Source organism: Sturnira hondurensis, unplaced genomic scaffold (assembly GCF_014824575.4).
Source record: "Sturnira hondurensis isolate 20B ecotype Veracruz unplaced genomic scaffold, ASM1482457v3 Scaffold0018484, whole genome shotgun sequence".
In the NCBI taxonomy this organism is placed as follows: domain Eukaryota; kingdom Metazoa; phylum Chordata; class Mammalia; order Chiroptera; family Phyllostomidae; genus Sturnira; species Sturnira hondurensis.
In genome coordinates this window covers 544,548-565,014 of record NW_028091115.1, presented here as the reverse complement: position 1 = coordinate 565,014, position 20,467 = coordinate 544,548, and the positions used below count along the sequence as shown (strand labels likewise).

Below are 20,467 nucleotides of genomic sequence, written 5' to 3'. Positions count from 1 at the left end.
GTAATAGTTAATTAGATTACCCTGCCATCAAAGAAAGAGTAATTCCAGCATTTTAACCCCACATATTTCTGGTCGGTGGGATAGTGGAATTGCACCTACACCATGCAGAGGTATGGGCAGTATGTGTGTGTGTGCCTGTGCACATGCACAAACACAAGGAGATAGTGGAAATTTGTCTTTGACACCTTACTGCCTGTCACGTAGTTGATGATTCTGCCCATTTTACTTTATTCTCTTGTCCCAAGGCTACACATACTCCCATATTTTCCTTAGACTACAGAGGATGCCCACTGTGTGCTCTATGAGGCACAATTCTATTTCCACTCCTACTCACCAGTTCTCTTCTAGGTGGCAATGGATATGAATGGGTTAATAAGATTTTAAAAAACAACCTACTATTGCTTTAGCAAACCACTGAGTTTCCTAGGCAACATAATGCCTGTATTTCTCCTACTTCTTCCTGTTTCTAAAAGCCCCTATGGAAGGAATGGTGAAAATATTAACCTTGGCCAGCATTCAAGTCCCTGCTCTACCCCTCCCCATCCCCACTCCCGTCCTCCAGCAGTTGACCTTGTCTCCTAATTCATGAAAAACATTCAGGCTGCAGGATTTAAGTTCCCTCAACCTTGAGTTCCCCACATGTCTTTTCCTCTGCTCTTGACAAACAGATATAATCCTTCTGTCTGTCATTTGTATTTCATCCTTTCCTATCTCACTTCTTGCCACAGGTTGGTTAATATCCCCTCTCTCCTGTATTTTCAGCCTCTAACCATGTCCTGGCTATGTACTTTAGTCTGAGTCTACAAGAGCTTTCTGAAAAACAAATCAAATGACGAAATCCAGTTTCCCCCATCCTTCATTCTCCCTCCCTTTAGTTAAGCTTCTCAGGCTTATTGTGACATCCAGATCTCCTCAGTCCTCACATTCCACTTACTCCCTAAGCGACTGAAAAGACTTCAGTGCTTCTCACGCCACACCAAAGGACTCTGGCATAGGTAGCCCAGGACTATCAAATGGTCTAGTCCAATTTACTCTTTAGTTTTCGCCTTTCAACAGTGTGAACTTCTCCCTCATAGAAACTCTCTCCTCTCTTCATTTCTGTCTGACCACACTCTCCCAGTCACCTTTTATCGATACGAAATTTTTATTCCCTAACTTCTTGGGTTCCTTGTCCTCCACCTATCCCTACAATGTTAATCTTCCCCAAAGATTCTATCTTTTTTTTAAAAAGATTTTATTTATTTATCTTAGAGGGGAAGGGAAGGAGAGAGGAGAGAAATATCAATGTATGGTTGCCTCTCATGAGTCCCATGCTGGGAACTGGCCTGCAACCCAGGCTTGTGCCCTGACGGGGAATTGAACCACAATCGTGTGGTTCACAGGCCCGCGCTCAATCCACTGAGCTACACCAGCCAGGGCCAAAGATTCTATCTTGACCCCCTTTTTCTCTCTGCAATCATCTAACAACCTATCAATGCCAGGCAAGTAATATGAATGGGTAATGCAATAATGGTGGATGCTTTTCCACACCTTTTAAAATAGTAACCCTCTTCTCTGTCTTTCTTTTTCTACTTTCCATAGGGCCATGGGTATAAAAAACATTTGACTATCTTTGTTAATGTTTTAAAACACAGAGAAATATGATAAAAGACAGCTGATATTTTGTCTCAGCACTGGGGAGAAGAGGGCCTCCTTTAGGCAGGCCCTGTGAAGGAGGCAGCTGCCAATCAGCGGTGGGTAACTGTTGATACATGAGGATCTAATGCTTTTAAGATAAATCAGAAATAAGGGCTTTATGTAAAAATCTTTTGGCTAAGTGTTTTCATGTAATGTTTTTAAAATTAACATAACATGTGTCAGATAAACAATCATTCACATCAGTTCTTGTCACCGGGGCCTACAATTTTCAGCCTTGGCTTAGCATATTGTGCAATGTGCCTTGGCAAGACCTCTCTGTCCTATATCTCCCTGGTAATCTACTTCAATGCCAATGATTTCAACTACCACTCATGAGCTGATATTTTCTGTCTTTATTATTCCAGCCCAGATCTCTTTCCAAGCCCAAATATTCAACTGGACGCATTACTGGATATCTCCACCAGGATGTTCATTATGCCTGTCCTTTACAAACATGAATGTACATGTGAATCATATGGGGGGTCTTGTGAAAATGGAGATTCTTCCCTGGCTGGTGTGGCTCAGTGGATTGAGTGCTGGCCTGTGAACCAAAGGATCACCGGTTCAGTTCCCAGTCAGGGCACTTGCCTAGGTTGCAGGCCAGGTCCCCAGAATGGGGCACACAAGAGGCAACCACACATTGATGTTTCTCTCCCTCTCTTTCTCCCTCCTTTCCCCTCTCAAATAATAAATAAATAAAATCTTTTAAAAATGGAGATTCTGATTCAGTAGGTCTGGGATACTTCCCAAAATCATGTATCTTTAACAAACCCTCAGTTACTGTTAACACTGCTGATGCATGAACCACACTTTAAGACACAACCCTCATCTGAATACAAGGTTCTTTCTGCAAGTTTGCTCCTCCTCTTGTTTACCTCCTCTTGGTGGATGATACACTGTTCACCCAACTACTCAAGCAGGGGTCTGGGCATAAAGTGGGTTTAGAAGGAATGGCAGAAGTAGTGGTAGAATCCAAAGCCCTGTCCCATCCAACCCCTTGACATATATTGTATTTATCCCTGCCCTTATGTCCTCACTGTCACAACCTTGATTTAAGCCCTTGTTTTCCCCTATAATAAGGCTCGTCATTGGTACCCCTACTCAAGTATCTACCTTTCCAATGTGTCCTCTGTGTTCTTACTAGCATGATACTTTTAAAAAGCAAAATGATGGTGATTCAAGGAGACTTGACAGGATGGTAAACACATAATACATTTACAGATAATGTATTATAGAATTGTATGCCTGAAACTTATATAATTTTATTAACCAATGTCAGCCCAATAAATTTAACTTAAAAAAAGAAAAGAAAATGATCTCATGTAAAGCGGGGACTTTGGAGCCAGACTTCTCGGTTTGAATCCCAGCTCTGCCTGCTATTAACCTTATAACTTTGGGAAAGTAGCTTAACTTCTCTGTGTATCAGATTCCTCTTCTATAAAAAAAGGATCATAATAGAACCTAACTCAGTGTGAGATAAACAGGGCAATATATGTAAAGTGTTTGTAGCACTTAATAAATTACACATTAGATGTGATGTTGACTACATCACTCCTAGCTTCAGGATAGTTGGAGTATTGGGACTGAGGAAGTAGAAAGAGATAAAGCTGGACCTGTAGCCAATGGCCAGATCATGGAAGGTTAGAGTCTTGGGTTAGGATCCCTGGGAAAACAGACTCTGTGATGGAGGTTAGTATATAGGAAGTTTATTGGAGAGTACTCTTGGAATCTACTCCTGAAGGGTAAGGCAAGGAATCAGAATCAGGCAGAGGGAGAATTTGAGCTGTGATGCAGTCACAACACAGGCTCAGTCTATCTGACAGGGAGTTCTGAGGCTGGGCTGGCCCCATAGGGCCATTCTCAGTTGAGGCAAAGAAGACAGACCTTTATGCACTTGTACTGACCTTCATTGCCTTCAAGCTGTCTTGAGAGGGCGATGCAATTTTGGGCTAAGAAGCTCTTTTCAGCCAGTGCAATCTCAGGAGGAAGATTTGCTGCAAGCTGTGAGCTACTAACACTTCAGCACTTGGGAAGCAGGGGAAATGAGTGAGTCTTTGGGTCTGGATAGTCCACTACAGTGGTAAACCATGCTAAAGACTCTGGACTTGATTTCACTGATAATGAGTTATTAAATGGCTTCCCCAGAATGAGGCATGCTGTTTGGTATCTCTGTGCCTTTGCTCAGATTGCTTCCTCTACCTCTCTGTTTCTTACCTGGATTGGAATCACCTCGAGTGCTTGTGCACTTGTTGGAACTGGAAGTAAAACAGCTTAATAGTGAGCAGCCAAGAGTTTCAGTGGTTGGGATAATTAAGGAATAGTCTCATAGAAGTTTGATGATTATAATACAATGTTGTTTTCTATATTCACAGTACTGTGCATTAGCTCTCTAAGGTTTATTTAGTACTCATTGCAAGTTCATACCCTTAAACAACATCTGCTCTGTCCCTCCATCTCCCTATTCCCAGTTCCACGCAGGACTAAGACCATACATGTTTGTCTTTCTCTCTGACTTATGTCACTTAGCATGAATCCATAGCACATAATAAGTGCTCAAACAATGACAGCTATTACTAAAGATGCAGATGTGAGGCTACCAGTCGATGTTTCCCCCTCACATCAATGTTCCTCTCCCTACCTTCCTCTCTCCTTTCCTTTCTCTCTAAAAGCAATAAATTTAATTTACCTTAAAGTTAATGGATCAGAATCTTTGGGGGCTGATCCTAGGAACAGACATTTTAATAAGTACCCAGCCTCCTCCAGATTATTTTGATACTCACCAAAGTTGAGAACCATTGGTTTCCCCAGAAAACTCATTCCTTCTTTATCTACCTGGTGAATATTTTAAAGACTCAGCTCAAATGTCAGCTCCTGTATGAATCTTCCTAGGTCAGACCTCCATCTTTCTTTTGCCTACCTTCCCCTGATGATGTGTGGACCTCAACCACACCATCTATTACCTTTTGACTGTCTCCTCTTGCTAGGCAGTGAGTTCCTTCCTTGAGGGCCAAGACTTTGCACCCCTGCCATCTGCCACAGAGCCTAGCGCAGATCAAGCAAGTATCAATAGAAGATAGTCAAATGGATGTGGATGAACAGAGCCATTTTGAGTCTCTTCAAAATCTCATTACCAAGTATTGTCTACTCTAGTATCTGAAATTAAAAATGTGGAATGCAGCCCTAGCTGGTGTGGCTCAGTTGGTTGGAGCATGTTCCATAACCAAAAGGTTGCAGGTTCAATTCCTAGTCAGGGCACATACCTAGGTTGAAGATTCTGTGCCAAGTCAGGGTGAGTAGAAGAGGCTACCAGTCGATGTTTCCCCCTCACATCAATGTTCCTCTCCCTACCTTCCTCTCTCCTTTCCTTTCTCTCTAAAAGCATTAAAAAATGTCCTTGGGTAAGAATTAAAAAAATGGAATCCACATACTTCTATTACTCAAGACTTCAGTGCTTTGTTTTTTATGCTTTAAAAATTTGAACTTTGAGCCCTGGCTGGCGTAGCTCAGTGGATTGAGCACGAGCCTGCGAACCAGAGGATCGCGGTTCGATTCCCAGTCAGGGCACATGCCTGGGTTGCAAGCTGGTTCCCTGCAGGCCAACTCCCAGCAGGGGACGCACGAAAGGCAACCATACATTGATGTTTCTCTCCCTCTCTCCTTCCCCTCTAAAGATAAATAAATAAATAAATCTAAAAAATTAAAAAAAAATTTTGAACTTTGTATTGCTTTTTACAATAATAAAAGTAGTTTATGCTCACTGTATAAAAATGAAAGCAAAAATTATGCATAATCTGGGCATGTATATTTATAATAATGGGTTTCCAGGGGGAGGGAAGTATAATGGTGATAAATGGTAATGAAAAAATACAATAAAAATAAAAATAGATGTCATAAATATGTGAAAAAATAATCGGTTTCCATATACAAATCAATTCAAGTCAAATATTTATTGAGCACCTACTATATGCCAACCACTATTCTAATACAGGGGGTACAGCAATCAGGGAAATAGATGGAGTCTCTGTTCTCTGTTCAAATTGGAGGAGATAACCCAAAGGTGAATAAATGATACTATATATTAGGAAGCAGTAAATGCACTGGAGAACAACAAAGCGAGGGGAAAAGATGGAAAGTTGAAGGTGGGTGTATTGATATTTAAAAGCAATGAGGGAATAATCCATAAGGACATCTGAGGAAGACCATTCCAACAAAAGGAATCACAGACACAGAGGAATTGGAATATGCCTGATTGAGGGTCAGCAAGAAGGCCACTGTGGCTGTAGTAGAGTGACAAGGGAAGGAAGTGGGAAACCAAGCTCCTAAAGTCCTAAAGGTAAGGGTAGTGTGGGGTGGTGCAAATCCTGCAGGGCTTCGTAGGCCACTATAAGGACTTTGGGCTTTTACTCTAAGTGACATGGTGAACACCTCCAGATACTTAAGTTGTTTCCATTTTTTTTACGACTAAATATTGTGCTTTGCCTCCCTGGCTGGTGTGGCTCAGTGGATTGAGCGCCAGCCTGTGAACCAAAGGATCACTGATTCGATTCCCAGTCAGGGCACATGCCTAGGTTGTGGGCCAGTTCCCAGTAGGGGGCGCATGAGAGATAACCACACATTGGTGTTTCTCTTCTTTTCTACCTCCCTGCTCCTCTCTCTAAAAATAAATAAATAAAACCTTTAAATACATATATTATACTTTGTGAATTTTGCATACAAATAGCTGTTTACATCTCTGAGTACTTCCCTAGGAAAAGTTTGTAGAAGTTACATTTCTTGGTCACAGGTTATGAATAACTTGAAGCTCTTGATGTATATTGCGAGAGGAGCTTTCTAAAAGGTCTGTACCCACTTATGATATACTTTAATTCAACAAATATTTATCGATCACCTAATACATGGCAGACTGGCCTAGGGGCTTAAACACATTCATGAACAAAGCAAATCTTTTATTCTAGAAAGCATTGTGTCAGAGTGCTTCTCTTGCTACATGCTTACCAACACTGAGTATTACCATTCTTAAAAAGCTTTAAGAAGCAAAAGGCAAACAAGAATGTTCTAGTAATTTGAATGGTGAAAAATGGTATGCTGTTAATATGTTCCTTTGGGTGTGTTTGATTACTAGTGAGGTTGAATTACTTCCCACACATTTTGTACCTAATCAGCCAATTATCTTATTCCCCTTTAAAAGCTCTTAAAAATGTTTGAAAATAATTTAAGGGAGGCAGGAAGTTTGGAAACACTAGAAGGCAACATATATCTTGGGAAATAAGTAGCCCTCAGGTCAAGTACATGGGCTTTACAAATTAATTTGAAGCCAAAGAACATACATAATGCAACTCCCATGTTCTGGAGAGGACTTGTTGGTCAGGAGCACCTTGCTTACTTCCTGAGAACTTGAGAACTGCCACTCTGGACAAGACATTTCCATCCAATATTGTGACATATGGCAGAGTGGTGGGATGCTTTTCCTTAACAATCTCAGCATCCCAGTGTTACGTAAGAGCTTACTTTATTTAACTTCAAATCTGGCTTGAAAGCATTTATATTTGCAAGCCTTACCTCTTCTTGAGGCTTTAAATTGCACACATTTTCTACCCTCTGTGTGAATCGGGACTTCCTCTACCTTTACTCCTCCAAAAGACTACAGATTGTACCAGAATGCACTCTAGACCTTGACAAATGAAAATTATAAATCCCCTGTAGCCCACCACAAAAAGATTTTCCCCTGCTTTTAAAAAATTGAGACATAATTTTAAAATGACATATAACATTGTGTAAGTTTAAGGTGTACAATATATTGATTTGATAAATTTACATTGCAATATGGTTGCTATTGTACAGTTAGCTAACACCTCTGTCAGTGTCATATAACTGTCATTTCTTCTCCTGGTGTGAATGATTCAAATCTAGCCTCTTAGCAAGTTTTGTTGTCTATATTCATTGTACCATGCATTAGAGCTCCAGGAGTTATTAACTAGTTGTAAATTTGTAGCCTTAAACAACATCTCTCCAATTCCCCCAACCTTCAGCCCCTGGTAACCATCATTCCACTCTCTGGTTTTTGAGTACAGTTTTTTTTTTAGATTCCATATATAAGAGGTATCATACAGTATTTGTATTTCTCTGACCACTTTTCTCCATTTTTAATAGTGGTTACATTTGAGTAGAGGCAATCAAGGGTGGGCAGAGGGGCTTCAATTTATCTTTTGGATTTTTCTATAGTTTGTATTTTATTACCTTAAATAAATGTGACTTAAAAAATTCCAACAGGGTTATCTGGGTAGAGCTAATGATTTGTTCTTATTTTTTACTTTGCATCTCTATTAGATTAAAAACCGATGAATCATTTATTTTAAGAATTTCCCAATTTGCTAATACAAAAATCTGTGTGTGTGTGCCTTTTGTATGTCTGCAGGAATATAAACCAAACTGCTAATGGGTGGGCCTGATTTAAAGATTATTGGGGGAGTGGGACAGGGAGACATATTTCATTTTTTACTTTATACACATACATATTGTTTAAGTTTGTTATAGTGAACAAGTATTGCCATTCTACTTTTTTTTTTCAGAAAAGAAATAATAAACTATCCCCCCACTCTGAGGTTAAAAATGACATATGTTCATTGTGGAAAATAGAAAAATATAAAGAAGAAACTAACAATCACAACAGTTAACATTTTAGCATGTTTCCTTTCAGGCTTCCTTTTATGCATTTTTTTACATAGTTGACTTTATACTGTATATAGTTTCCTCTCCTGTTTTGCTCTCTAAGGTTAAAACATAAGCATTTCCCCATGTCATGATAATATTTAGATGGCTGTGTCATACATTATTTTATGGCTTTGTCACAATTCCAGCCCCTTAATTATCTATTTGTTAAAGTCCAACATTCAGGTTCTTTCCAGTTTTTCCACATTAAAAACAATTCTCTGGTGAGCATCTTAGTAGTGGAATCTTTGTTTGCATTTCTGAGTATTTCCTGGGGTTGGAGTCCCAGGGATGGAATTACTGGAACAAAGAGTAGATTTCTAGAAGTGAGAGTAATGGATAGAAAATATTTTTATGAATAGCAAGAGGTTATACCAATTTTTACTGTCCCCAAAAGTGTGACAAGAGTCTTACCACTCTCTTGCCAGCATTATATATCATCCTTCTTTTCCTTTTATGTTACCTATGAGAAAGTGATTGGTGACAGTGGTATCACCATTTTTCATTACTAAAGAGAATGAACATTTCTCATGCGCTTATTCATCTTTCGTATCCCTCTTCTCCGAGCTACCTACTTCTATTTTTGCCCATTTATTGACTAGAACCTTCTGGATTTTCTTATCAATTAAAATGAGCTCTTAAAAGATATCTACCTACATTTTGGACATTGATTGCAAATGAAAATATTTTTTCACAGGTTTGTTGGTCTGTAAATTTTTTTAAAGATTTCATTTATTTATTTTTAGAGAGAGGGAAAGGGAAGGAGAGAGTTAGAGAAACATCAATGTGTGGTTGCCTCTCAAGTGGCCCCCAGTGGGGATCTGACCTACAACCCAGGCATGTGCCCTGACTGGGAATCGTACTAGCGACCCTTTGGTTCGCAGCCCACACTCAATCCACTGAGCTACACAGCCAGGGCGGCCACACAGTTTTTTTTACAAAAAGGTAGTTAGAGTCTAAGTACAGCAGAGTCAGAGCCTGTTTCCCTTTGCTTAAATTGAAGAAGTTTGACAAAAGATCTGAGAGGACTATTTCAGCTAATCCTAAATTTAGATCTGTGAAAAAAATGCATGGGCCGACATAAAGACTGTTCAGCTCACATGCACTTCAAATAATTTAATAAGATGGGGGGGGGCAGGGATTGAAGCAGTTTGTGCCAGAAATTTTTAGAATTTCTGAGGTAAGAAGCCAATTCTCTCAAGTCTCCTGCATGTTGGGACGGGGAGTAAATTATGAGCAAGTGAACAGAATTCCTAATGGAAAAGTACAGCTCTGGGCTGCAGATGTGGGCATGGCTTGGTTTTAATCATTTCCCCCAATCCTTTCTTCCGTTCCCCTCCCCCTGCCACCATAAACAAGGAGGCCAGATTAAGACTCTAAAGGGTATAGACAGCCTCCATAAGGCCTGCTCCTGTGCAGACAGTTAGGCACATCAAAGGCCGGGTGAAATACCTAGAAAAAGGAACCAAACCTCCTGCCTTCGTCTGGGCTTCAGTACAGGGTTATTGTGGCTGCCAAGGGTAGCTCGACAGAATTCAAACAGAAGAACGCTGCCAAACAAAGAAAGTTTGCTTATTATTCTAAGCACCTCCCCCTAAAAAAAAAAAAAAGAGCAGCAACAGAACGTTGCTTGCTGATGCGTTGGGACTGAGAAAATTGGGGATCGTAGTTTAGAAACTGAGAATGAGCCCAGAGTAAATTGCGCGATCCGGTCAGTTTCTCCAGGTATTAGGAGATTGTCAGAAGGGGGCTTATGCGTGACTTCACCTATCCTAGGGGTGTCCACCCCACTGCACAGGGGGGAAATTTTGAGAAAGGTTGTCAAAGAGGGCAAATGGGGGTTCCCAAAGGTGAGAATGGTTAGGGTGGGTCTTGAAGGTGGAAAACGGAGCTCGAAGAGGAAGTTTTCTGTCTCCTGTAAGAGCCTCGTGGTCCTGGTGGATGGCGGGCGGAAAATGGGGCTTTAGAATGGGAGGCGGGGGAGAACACTAAAGCAAGAGAAATGGAGTCTGTGTCTGGCACGCATCAGGCGGCGGAGCGGGAGCCTAAGACAGAGCCCAGCACAGCCAAACTTCTCCGAGGGGGTCGGTGTATCTGGAGGTAGCGGGGTGCGCGAGAGAGTCTTGGTGAGCCGGAGGATGGGAGAGAATGGCGCCAGGAAGAGCTGGGGCCTCGCAGGTGAAATTGAGGAGTGGACTCAACTCTCTCAGCCGCAGGGAAGGCGGGATTCGGGTGGAGGAGGGGAACCACCACCCGCAGGAAGGTGGGGGGTCTGAGCTGGGCAGGGAGGGACTTCGGCCCAGCCGTGCGCATCCGCCGCTTCTGGAGGGACCGGGCTGGGAGACTCCGCCTATTTCAGTCCCGCCTCCTCCCCTTCAGGCTCCGCCTCCTCTCCTGATTATTCCCAGTTCGCCTAGCGGAGCGCGCCACTAGCTCTCGCGGAGAGAGAGGAGAGAGCAGCAAGTTCCGGAGCCTTCCCAAATCCGGCCCAATCTTTGCTTCAGTGATCATGGCTGCCGAGGATATGGTGGCGACGGGCGCCGACCCAAGCGAGTTGGAGGGCGGGCTACTGAACGAGATTTTCACGTCGCCGCTCAACCTGCTGCTTCTTGGCCTCTGCATCTTCCTGCTCTACAAGATCGTGCGCGGAGATCAGCCGGCGGCCAGCAGCGACAGCGACGACGACGAGCCGCCCCCACTGCCCCGCCTTAAGCGGCGCGACTTCACCCCTGCTGAGCTGCGGCGCTTCGACGGCATCCAGGACCCGCGCATCCTCATGGCCATCAACGGCAAGGTGTTCGACGTGACCAAAGGCCGCAAGTTCTATGGGCCCGGTACGGCTGCTGGCCCTGGGGACGCGAAAACAAAAGATGGGGCCCCAGCACGAGGACGAATCCGGGAGGGTTACGGGGGGAGCGGGGCGCCCTCGAGGGAGGAATGGAGACCGAACTAGTGAGGGTGGACAGGCAGAGAGCCGTGCGATGGTGGCTTGCGGCTTTCCCGGTGGGCGGGCGGGGGACAAGGGGAGCTAGCTCTAAAAGGGCTGTGGGCCAGTGGGGACGCAGATTCCTTGCCCCGTGCGGCCGGCGCCGGGATGGGGGTGTGTGCGAAGAGGCCGATGTCTGAAGCCAGGGGGTGGGGGTAGGTGGGTGAAATCGCCAGGCTGGAAAAAGAGTGTGGGGGACACACAGCAGAATGCAGTGTTAGGGGAGTTTCGAAGGTGTCGGGTTTGGGGATTTCTGAAAGGAAGGGGTGGTGGTGTTTAGGGTGGCATGGGGGGGTTAAGGGAAGGAGGGAGGCCTAGCCTGGGAGGCAGACGACGCGAAGGCCGATGACGCCAGGAGTAGCCCTGGTGGAATGTGAGGGTGTGGGAGAAAAAAAAGGAGATGGGATTAGCAGCAGGTATAAGCATCGTGCTTGGGGGGGATGAGTGATATGAGTGCGCTGTGTGCGTGTAGTCAGTGTATGTGGCTTGTCAGGCGTGTGTGTGTGCCTGCGCGTGCGGGTGCTTGGAGTTTGGCATGTGTCAGGTATGTATGTGGCATGTGTTTGGTGTGTGTGTGTGTGTGTGTGTGCGCGCGCGCGCGCGCACTACGTTAGCAGATGGGGGAAAGCTGTAAGGTGAACAAGGGCGGTTCCATAGGGAGAAAGAAGCTGGTTGAGGGAGGAATAAAAGCTGAATGTGGTGGACAATGGGAATGTGGGAAATGAAAAGTTAATACAGTATTTTAGTCTATAATAGGAGAGAAAGGACTAGAAACCAAAAATATTGAAAATGGAGGGAGGGAGAAGTGGGAGGATCCTGACAAACAAAGGGGATAGGGCTATGAAGGCTGCTGGGTGTGGAGATTCAGGAAAAGCCAACCAGAAGGGAAATGAGGGGTGGAAGACTGCTGAGCTGTTGGAAGGGGCAGGCTTTGAAGGGGGCCTCTGAGATAAGGCTTTTCAAGCCGGGTTGGATCAGAATCACCTGATGCACCTGAGGAAAATACAGATTTCTGGCCTAATCACCATAACAACGGAAGACTCGAGGTGGGGAAGATCCCCAGGAATCTGCATTTAACACGCTTCTTGAGACCAGTTCGAGATGCAGCCAGGTTTGGAAAGTCCTGTTAAATAGAATACATATTTGCAGTAGAGGAGGAAGAGGTTTTAGCTCTTCCAATATGGACTCCTCTAAAGCCATGGAGCTCAGCAAGTATGTACACACTGACCATGCTCTTTTCCCTGCTGCTCTGGAGAGAGGGAATAGGATAGAAGGCAGCAATCCAGCCATTCCCACCCCCACTTTGTTACTCTCCCAGTCCAACTAATCAAAATCAGATGTGTTAACGATTCTTAAGGAACTTTCCCACTTAGTAGTTTTTCTTTGTGGACCATTTAGAAGACCTACTTTCTGCAGATGTATAATTGTCAGAATAATTTGAAAATCACACCTATATTTGTCACTCAGGTGGCACACCAAGAGGTATTTCAATAAACATAATCATGCAAATACCTGTTATTACTGAGCTACACCATAAAGTAAAAAAACACGTGCATGTGAGGCATCATCAAATAATTTTAGTTTGCAACGTCATTGAAGGATGTAGGCCTGTGCAAAAAGCACAAAACAGGCAATGTGGGTTCTGGCCCTGGATGGGTCATTGACCAGCTGTGTGACCTGGTGCCAAACATTGTTCTCTCTGGGGCTTAGTTGTCCCTCTTTAAAATGATAAGGGTGGCCCCTGTGGGGTCTCTCTAAGTCTATCCTGCACTGTCATCCTGTGAACCCATGAATATGTGACATTGTGTGGCAAGGATACTTAATGTCACAAAGGATTCCTAAGAATTACACATTACAGTGTCTATTCTCTACATGGCGTTTATGTAGGTGCTGGGACTATAGCAGTGAACCGCCCCCTCCCCCACCGCCCCTGCTTGTGGAGTTTACATTACAATGAATATATGTTCTGATGAATATTTTCCAAAGTCTTAATGTTCCCCTCACACTGTAAGTATTCTGTAAGCATAATTTCTGAAATGGTGAGGTCCAAGCCAGTACAATTGGCCTATTTTCAAGCACTGAATGCTACCATTTCCACTGGAAAACCAAAAGTTTTTTTTTTTTTCCTATTTTCTCTGGTGGAAATAGCATATAATTTTTAAAAATGTGGAATTTTATTTGCATTTAAAGTTGATCATAAATTTTATTATTTTAAAAATCCTAGCCCTGGCTGGTGTAGCTCAGTGGCTTGAGTGCTAACCTGTGAAGCAAAGGGTCACTGGTTCAATTCCCAGTCAGGGCACATGCCTGGGTTGCAGGCTGGGTCCCCAGTAGGGGACACGGGAGAGGCAACCACACATTGGTGTTTCTCTTCCACTCTCCCCTTCCCCTCTCTCTAAAAATAAATACACACGAAATAATATATTTTAAATGCTTAAAAAAATCCTAATGGATTGTAGTTTGAGCTGATCAGGCTATATTGAAACGATTCATACTTGGTATAGTGGTTACCTACGAACTTTATTTTCCCCCCTTGTCACACCACTGATTGAAGTGAAACAATACGACATGTTGCCACTCCACCCAAAAGCGGTGTTTTTACTTTGCCCTTTCTTGATGGCTCTGTGGGTCATTAGAGAAAGGCCCAATGAGTGCTTTTCAAAGGGGCTACCTATGAACTTTAATGTCAGGGTTGCAACTCAATCACCCTTTGGGGAAACACTTTAAAGTACACTGGGTTCTTTTCATTTACTTGTGCAATATTTAAATGAGTCCAAACACCTACTTTATCTACAGAACGATTCACCTCTCTTAGGTAAAAGTTCAACACAGTATATATAATAGCATTCTAATGTTTTATGGAATAATTTTGTGGTATTGATTCAGCCTCTATTTTCTGTGAAAGTTTTAGGATTTTCTTTGTTCTTTTCAAGCCCACCAAAAATAGTGACAGCTGGTCTCTGCCAGCTCTTTATTGACAGTGAAGATTATGTAATGTGGATAGATTCTGAACCACTGATACAAAAGAATTTCTCCCGCAGATGCCAAATGTTAATATTTAATGCAGTCTCGCAACCAAAGATACTTTGGACAATTATAAGGAAGTGTTCTCACTTATGAAAATCTTAGTGTACATTATCTGAGGAAACAATGACTTTCACTGGTGTGTAGCCCAGGTGCTTAGAGCAGAGCCAGACTCTGGGTTCAGTCTCCTAAAGCTGAATTCTGACCTGCATACTCAGATTATCTTGGATCAGTCCCTACCAGCCTCCTTGCCAGGAGATAATCATTTATGGCTTTTTTATTAGCTATTTGAAAATCATAGGAATTGGATGATAATGTATAGCATATTTTGATTGTTATAGTTTAAAGGGTTCATGACAGGCCTTTTAGTCTCCACTGCATAATGATTCAAAGTATCAGTATCACGGTTTCCAAAAGGAATTGGGTGTTGCAAAATGAGGATTTCTATGTTGATGGTAAGGAAGCCATTTTCTGTGTGTGAACCACGGAGAAATGAATTGTAATAAAGAATTGGTCTTTGGTTTTGTTTTGTTTTTAAAGAGGGGCCGTATGGGGTCTTTGCCGGAAGAGATGCATCCAGGGGCCTCGCCACATACTGCCTGGATAAGGAAGCTCTGAAGGATGAGTATGATGACCTTTCTGACCTCACTCTTGCCCAGCAGGAGACCTTGAATGACTGGGACTCTCAGTTCACTTGTAAGCATTTTTTTTTCTCAATTGTACCTGGATCAAATTTCAACCAGTAATAGGATTCAGGGCAGTCCAATAGTTATTGCTAAATAGCCTGAAACTTGGGAGCATTTTGATAGGCTCCTGAGTCTTGCATGGATCAAGTTCATGGCTTGAAGTAATTGCAGCAGTGCTGAGTCACTTGCCATGGTTGCATATCAACTTTTAGCCTCATTCCCTATGGAAACTTGAGTTTCTGGTTTTTCAGTTTTTGAGAGGTTTGCATTGATTCCACACTAGGATTTGGTGGTTGGTGTGAAGGGAGAGGAGAGCAGCCATCTTGACCACAGAAGCGGGTTTTCATAAGTCCTCATTTGTAGAGCTTGCTGTTTAAAAGCAGCCCACATTTCTGTTGAAGAATAGGAGACTTGTATTATACAAAACAGCTTCTTTTTTAATCTAATTAAGCCTAACTGTAGGCCTCATCTCTGCAAATGATGCTTATAATGTGCCTGGCAACAATGGTGTCTGCATTTTGGAAAAAAGAAAAGGAGACACTTGTTTCCTGTCTCCTGCTAAGGGCTGCAGTCCTTGGGGAGAAGTAAGGTTGGAGCTTACTTCTCCAACCTTAAATTTTGAGCACTGAGCACTGAGTCAAATTTTGAGCACTGAGACACTGGTTTTGATCAAATCTAAGTATCTAATTATTCCATTAGCAATATTTCATTGTTAAGAATTTCAAGAATAATCTTTCCCGGCTTCAAAGTGGTATATGAAGACTATGATCATTTCTTTTAAGGAAGATTTTTTTTTTCAGTTGAAATGTGGTTTTTCTATTTGCTGTTCCCTATAATCAGTTAAATAGTACTGGGTTTTTTGGCTAAATCCAACCATTTTCTTTGAAAACAAAGCTGAGTTCAGAGAGAGTTCTTGGTTAATAATTAGCCAGATGTGGCTACTGTTAGAGTTTGGTTCCAAAGCAGACTAAGTATAGCTTTCAATTCTAGAGGCAAGTCTTTTTACTTGGAAAACATAATTCAGCTATCTAAAATAGTCCCTCATTTTTTGCATCCTCAAGATGCCTTTGTAACAATAGATTCTTCTATATGAAACCAATGAGCTGTAATTTACAACTTACAAAGCTCTATGTTCTAGGGCTTCCTTTCATTGGTAGGGGAAAAAGTGTGGGTTTTCCCCTCTTGAACTAAGGCTAGCCCCTAATACTGTTGTGAAACTTCAGCTATACCTAGGGCTCATGTAGATTTCCCTTCAGGCAGGTTTCTCAAGTACCACGCCGCTTTTGTCTTGCACAGTCCCAAGCACCCTAGGAACCTTTATAATATATTTAGATAGGGAAGTTCCAATTGTTCCTGGTGATTATTTCACACAAAAGCAGGTCTGGTTACCTGGTTAGACAGGTTGGGTATTCCTTTAATTCCTACCCATATTCAGAAAGAGGAGGCTCTGCCCTTTTGTCCTCTGACATTGAGATGATTAACCCTGCATTAGCTTGACCACAGTGATACAGACATTATGGTGGTGGTTTGTTGGCTCCATTCCTTCCCAAGTCTTGCATTCCAGTTTGTCCTCTTAAATCTGTTTCCTCCATCTCTAGTGCTCTGCCTTCTTTACCACTACCTTTAGCAGTGTATAGTTTTTCCCTCGTGTTGGGGAAATTTTCTATCTACTGTTGTCTCCATCTCCTAGATTATCATTCATTCCCTCCACTGTCAGACAAACAACTGTCTAGTAAGTGGTTGTTCCTAACCACTGCTTCGTTTCCTCTCTATACCTCCTTGCTCCCAGGAGTATGATTTCTATCCCCACAATGTGATTAAACTTTCTCTGAGATTTCCGAGGACCTGCTTCTTGCCAGTACTACTCCAGACCTTGTAATGTCATATTCCCCTCCAGAGTCCCTGTTTCAATCCATGGAATCTCCAGTTTCCACTTCATTAACTCATATTTCCAGTTCTCCTTTAAATTACTTCATACTCTTCCCTTTCCACTCCCACGCTGACACGCCCCACTACTCCTGGCTCTTGTTCCTCCATGTGCCTGCTGGCCTCCTGGTCTCTCCTTACTGTAATCTGCCCTCAACACCACACTGATACTGTTGTTGCCAAAGCATTATTTTACGTGCTGATAGCTTTGCCATAAACCTCCAGTGCCCTTTGCCACCTGTAGGATAAGTCCAAACTCCTCAGGCTGGCTTTCCACATCCTTCATAGTGTTTTCCCACACTGCTTAGCCAACCTTACTCCTACTCCTGCTGACCTGGTCTCTTTACTGCGTCCCAGATATGCTGATTCTCATTTGCATGCTTTTGTACATGGTGGTTTCATTCTCTGGAAATCCCTCCCTAAATCCTTGTGCCCATTTTCTAAAGCATATTCTAACTCAACAAGCCTTCTAAACCCTTATGCAATGCATTTTAACACTCACTGTCACACATCACTACCTGTTTCATGTTTTTTCTGAACAAAACTCTGAGAAGCCCAACACATTGCTGAGTAGATTGTTGGCCTCTGATCAAAATTTTAATATGAACTGTGGTGCTGATTTCCTATTAAGCATGAAAATGACCATCTGTGTTTTTTCTTTACCTCCAGTCAAGTATCATCATGTGGGCAAACTGCTAAAGGAGGGGGAGGAGCCTACTGTGTACTCCGATGATGAAGAACCAAAAGATGAGAATACTCGGAAAAACGATTAAAGCATTCATTGGAAGCATATCTATTTTTGTATTTTGCAGAACCATTTGTAACATTCCAGTCTGTCTTAAAATGTGGTGATTTCAATATTTAGAAAAGTTTTGAACTTGCTGTAAATTTTTTTTAATTAACATCTAGTACACTGATAAAATTAACTTAGACTGCATGATGATTGTGTGTCATAAATCCAGAAAGTGAGCTACAGTGCTGTAATACAAATGTGAGTACTGTTTTCCTTCTCTTTGTAGTTACAGGCTGAATTTAAATTTGTTTTTCCTGAAAGACAGGTTAAGACTTGGGTACTTCTCCCAAACAAGTAGAAATGTAAAATTTGCAAAGTCCTGCAAGCACCAAGAACAAAGGATCGACTTTTAGTCATGGTTATTCTCAGTTGAATTAGAGCAAATCTGCGGTGTCCCAGAGGCTTTGATGTTCGTTAAAGAGAGCTGTCCGGGAACAAAATGAAATCTTAAAGCTGGGTTTAGTTGTTTCTAGATGGCATTGTTGTCCTTCTTCAGACACTTGGACACCCTCACTAACAGTTCTCTACAGTGAGGATTAGGACACAATTTGAACATTCAAAAGAAGCTTTGGGGAAAATCAGCTGGCCTGCCTAAAAACCCAAATACATGAAGACCGTAGGACTATCTTCCCAATATCCATGTTCATGGTGGGGCAGTGGTTATTTTATGTGATTTGACATGAGGGGCATATAGAACAGGTGTTTGCTCCCCTAAGAGCCTGTAACCACCCCTGAATAATGAGGAAACAATACACATCACTAGCCAAGTGGTTTTTGAAGTAAAGTATATTCATAAGGTAACAGTTAACTCTTACGTTGTTGCAAAACTAGAGCCACTGCAAGAGTAGTAGTCAAGTGTCTAGGTCCTTGATATTGGTCTTATTAATGATAAACTTAGCTTAAGTAGACTGTACAGTTGTATGAATTTGTAAGTGTTGTGTGAACAACTAGTGAGGTTTCAAACTTGTAGTTGAATAGTCTTTTCCTTGTATTTTCTTGTGAACCATGTTTAATGGTTTTACCTCAAATCAGAAAACAAAATGAAGTGCTTTGGTCAGTTAATAAAATGGTTTTACCCAATATATTGTGGTGAGTGTTTTTTTAAACAGTCTCAGGAAACAATTTAATTTATTTAATTAAAAAAATTAAATCATTTACCTTATTTTATTTTAAAGATTTTATTTATCTTTAGAGGGGAAGGGAAGGAGAGAAGGAGAGAAATATCAATGTATGCTTGCCTCTCATGTGTCCCCTGCTGGGAACTGGGCTGCAGCTCAGGTATGTGCCCTGACTGGGAATCGAACCATGATCCTTTGGTTTGCAGGCCCTCGCTCAGTCCACCAAGCTACGCCAGCCAGGACTAAATAATTTTAGCTAAATACTAAGAGTCAAAAGAAACAAGTAACTGGGAAAAACATCATAGAACTCTCCTACCACAAACTCAATACCAGCTGTTAGAAATGGTGGATTGGGCCCTGACTGGTGTGACTAGATTGGGTTGGGGGCATTTTCCTGTAAAGTGAAAGGATGGTTATTGGTTCAATTCCTGGTCAATGTACATGCGCGGGTTGTGGGTTCAGTCCCCAATGGGAGTGCATATGAGAGGCAGAGAGGCCACAGATCAAGGATTCTCACATTGACATTTCTCCCTCCCTTACTCTCTAGTAATCTTTTAAAAATGGATTCAATTGAGTTTTTGTAACTTGTCAAATTTTGCCTCTTTAAATCAGAACTTTTCTAAACTCAAACACAGACCTCCATTTAGGTCTATGTGTAGCAAGGATATAAAGGAATAATTTTAGCAGTGGCTGGGTGGCTCGTTTGCAGCATTTCCTGCACACCAAAACATTGTGGGTTCAGTCCCCTGTCAGGCATGTGTAGGAGGCAACCAATCAGTATTTCTCATGTTGATGTTTTTGTATCTCTCTTCCTTTCTAAAATCAATGAGGATTTTTTAAACGCTTCAAAAGGATAATTTTACTGAAGGCATTGCTACTAAGTGCCAAGGCATAGTTTTGTTTTAATGTACTATCTGATCAGGAAAGTAGTCAGGAATCCTTAGAGTAGCAAAGTTAATTCACCTCATGTCAAAAGGGGGATATCAGATGTGCATATACAGTCAGTTGTATAAACACAAATAACTGATTACTGTGAATGTTGGCGGTTTTATTCCAAGATATGTACTTCCCGAACCAAAGAGGGCACACAGCTTTGCATGTTTTATATTGTTAAACCATATTATTGCCTTGCTTTGTTTTTAAATGTGCTTTCCCCGACTAGGTTTCCGTCAACAAATAATTGAGTTGCCTGTTATGTGCCCAACAACCTGTTATACCTCCGTATGCTTTGGGGAGGGGGCGGGAAAGAAAAGAACTTGGGCCACATTTGCAGCCTGAAATCTCCTTTAGATGTTAAGATTAGGCTACTCCTTTTACAAAGTTAAACAGCTTTGTCTGAGGCCAAGAGGAAAACATCCAGAGCCCGGTTAAAGCTTCAATCCCAAATAGCCTGATTTTCCTCCATTCAGAACTAAATCAACACCATTTGATCACATATGAAAGGATATTACCATAAGGCAGGGCTGGTCTAAAAACTTCACAAATCCAGCTCACATATTTGTAAGCCATTGTATGTAAAAGGCTCTATTCAAGATGAGGGAGCCACCAT

General features: G+C 42.1%; 1 protein-coding gene and 1 non-coding gene across 2 annotated transcripts; one reads left to right on the top strand and one right to left on the bottom strand.

Annotated features, from left to right (window-relative positions):
• Window positions 1-10,795: 10,795 nt before the first annotated feature.
• On the top strand, window positions 10,796-18,882 carry PGRMC1 (progesterone receptor membrane component 1). The gene is made up of 3 exons (XM_037069137.1): window positions 10,796-11,219; window positions 14,936-15,091; window positions 17,677-18,882. Exons 1-3 carry the CDS (start codon window positions 10,895-10,897, stop codon window positions 17,778-17,780), a joined length of 585 nt encoding a protein of 194 aa, XP_036925032.1. The 5' UTR covers window positions 10,796-10,894; the 3' UTR covers window positions 17,781-18,882.
• LOC119003030 (small nucleolar RNA SNORA21) lies at window positions 13,903-14,038 on the bottom strand. Its single transcript, XR_005069862.1, has one exon. It is a non-coding gene; the product is annotated as a small nucleolar RNA SNORA21 (small nucleolar RNA).
• Window positions 18,883-20,467: the final 1,585 nt, after the last annotated feature.

What these genes read in the sequence shown, in the direction of transcription:
- PGRMC1 (XM_037069137.1), top strand. Translation starts at nt 10,895, where the DNA reads ATGGCTGCCGAGGATATGGTGGCGACGGGCGCCGACCCAAGCGAGTTG. An exon ending in CCGCAAGTTCTATGGGCCCG is followed by an intron (nt 11,220 to 14,935) that starts GTACGGCTGCTG and finishes TTGTTTTTAAAG; the next exon opens with AGGGGCCGTATGGGGTCTTT. An exon ending in CTGGGACTCTCAGTTCACTT is followed by an intron (nt 15,092 to 17,676) that starts GTAAGCATTTTT and finishes CTTTACCTCCAG; the next exon opens with TCAAGTATCATCATGTGGGC.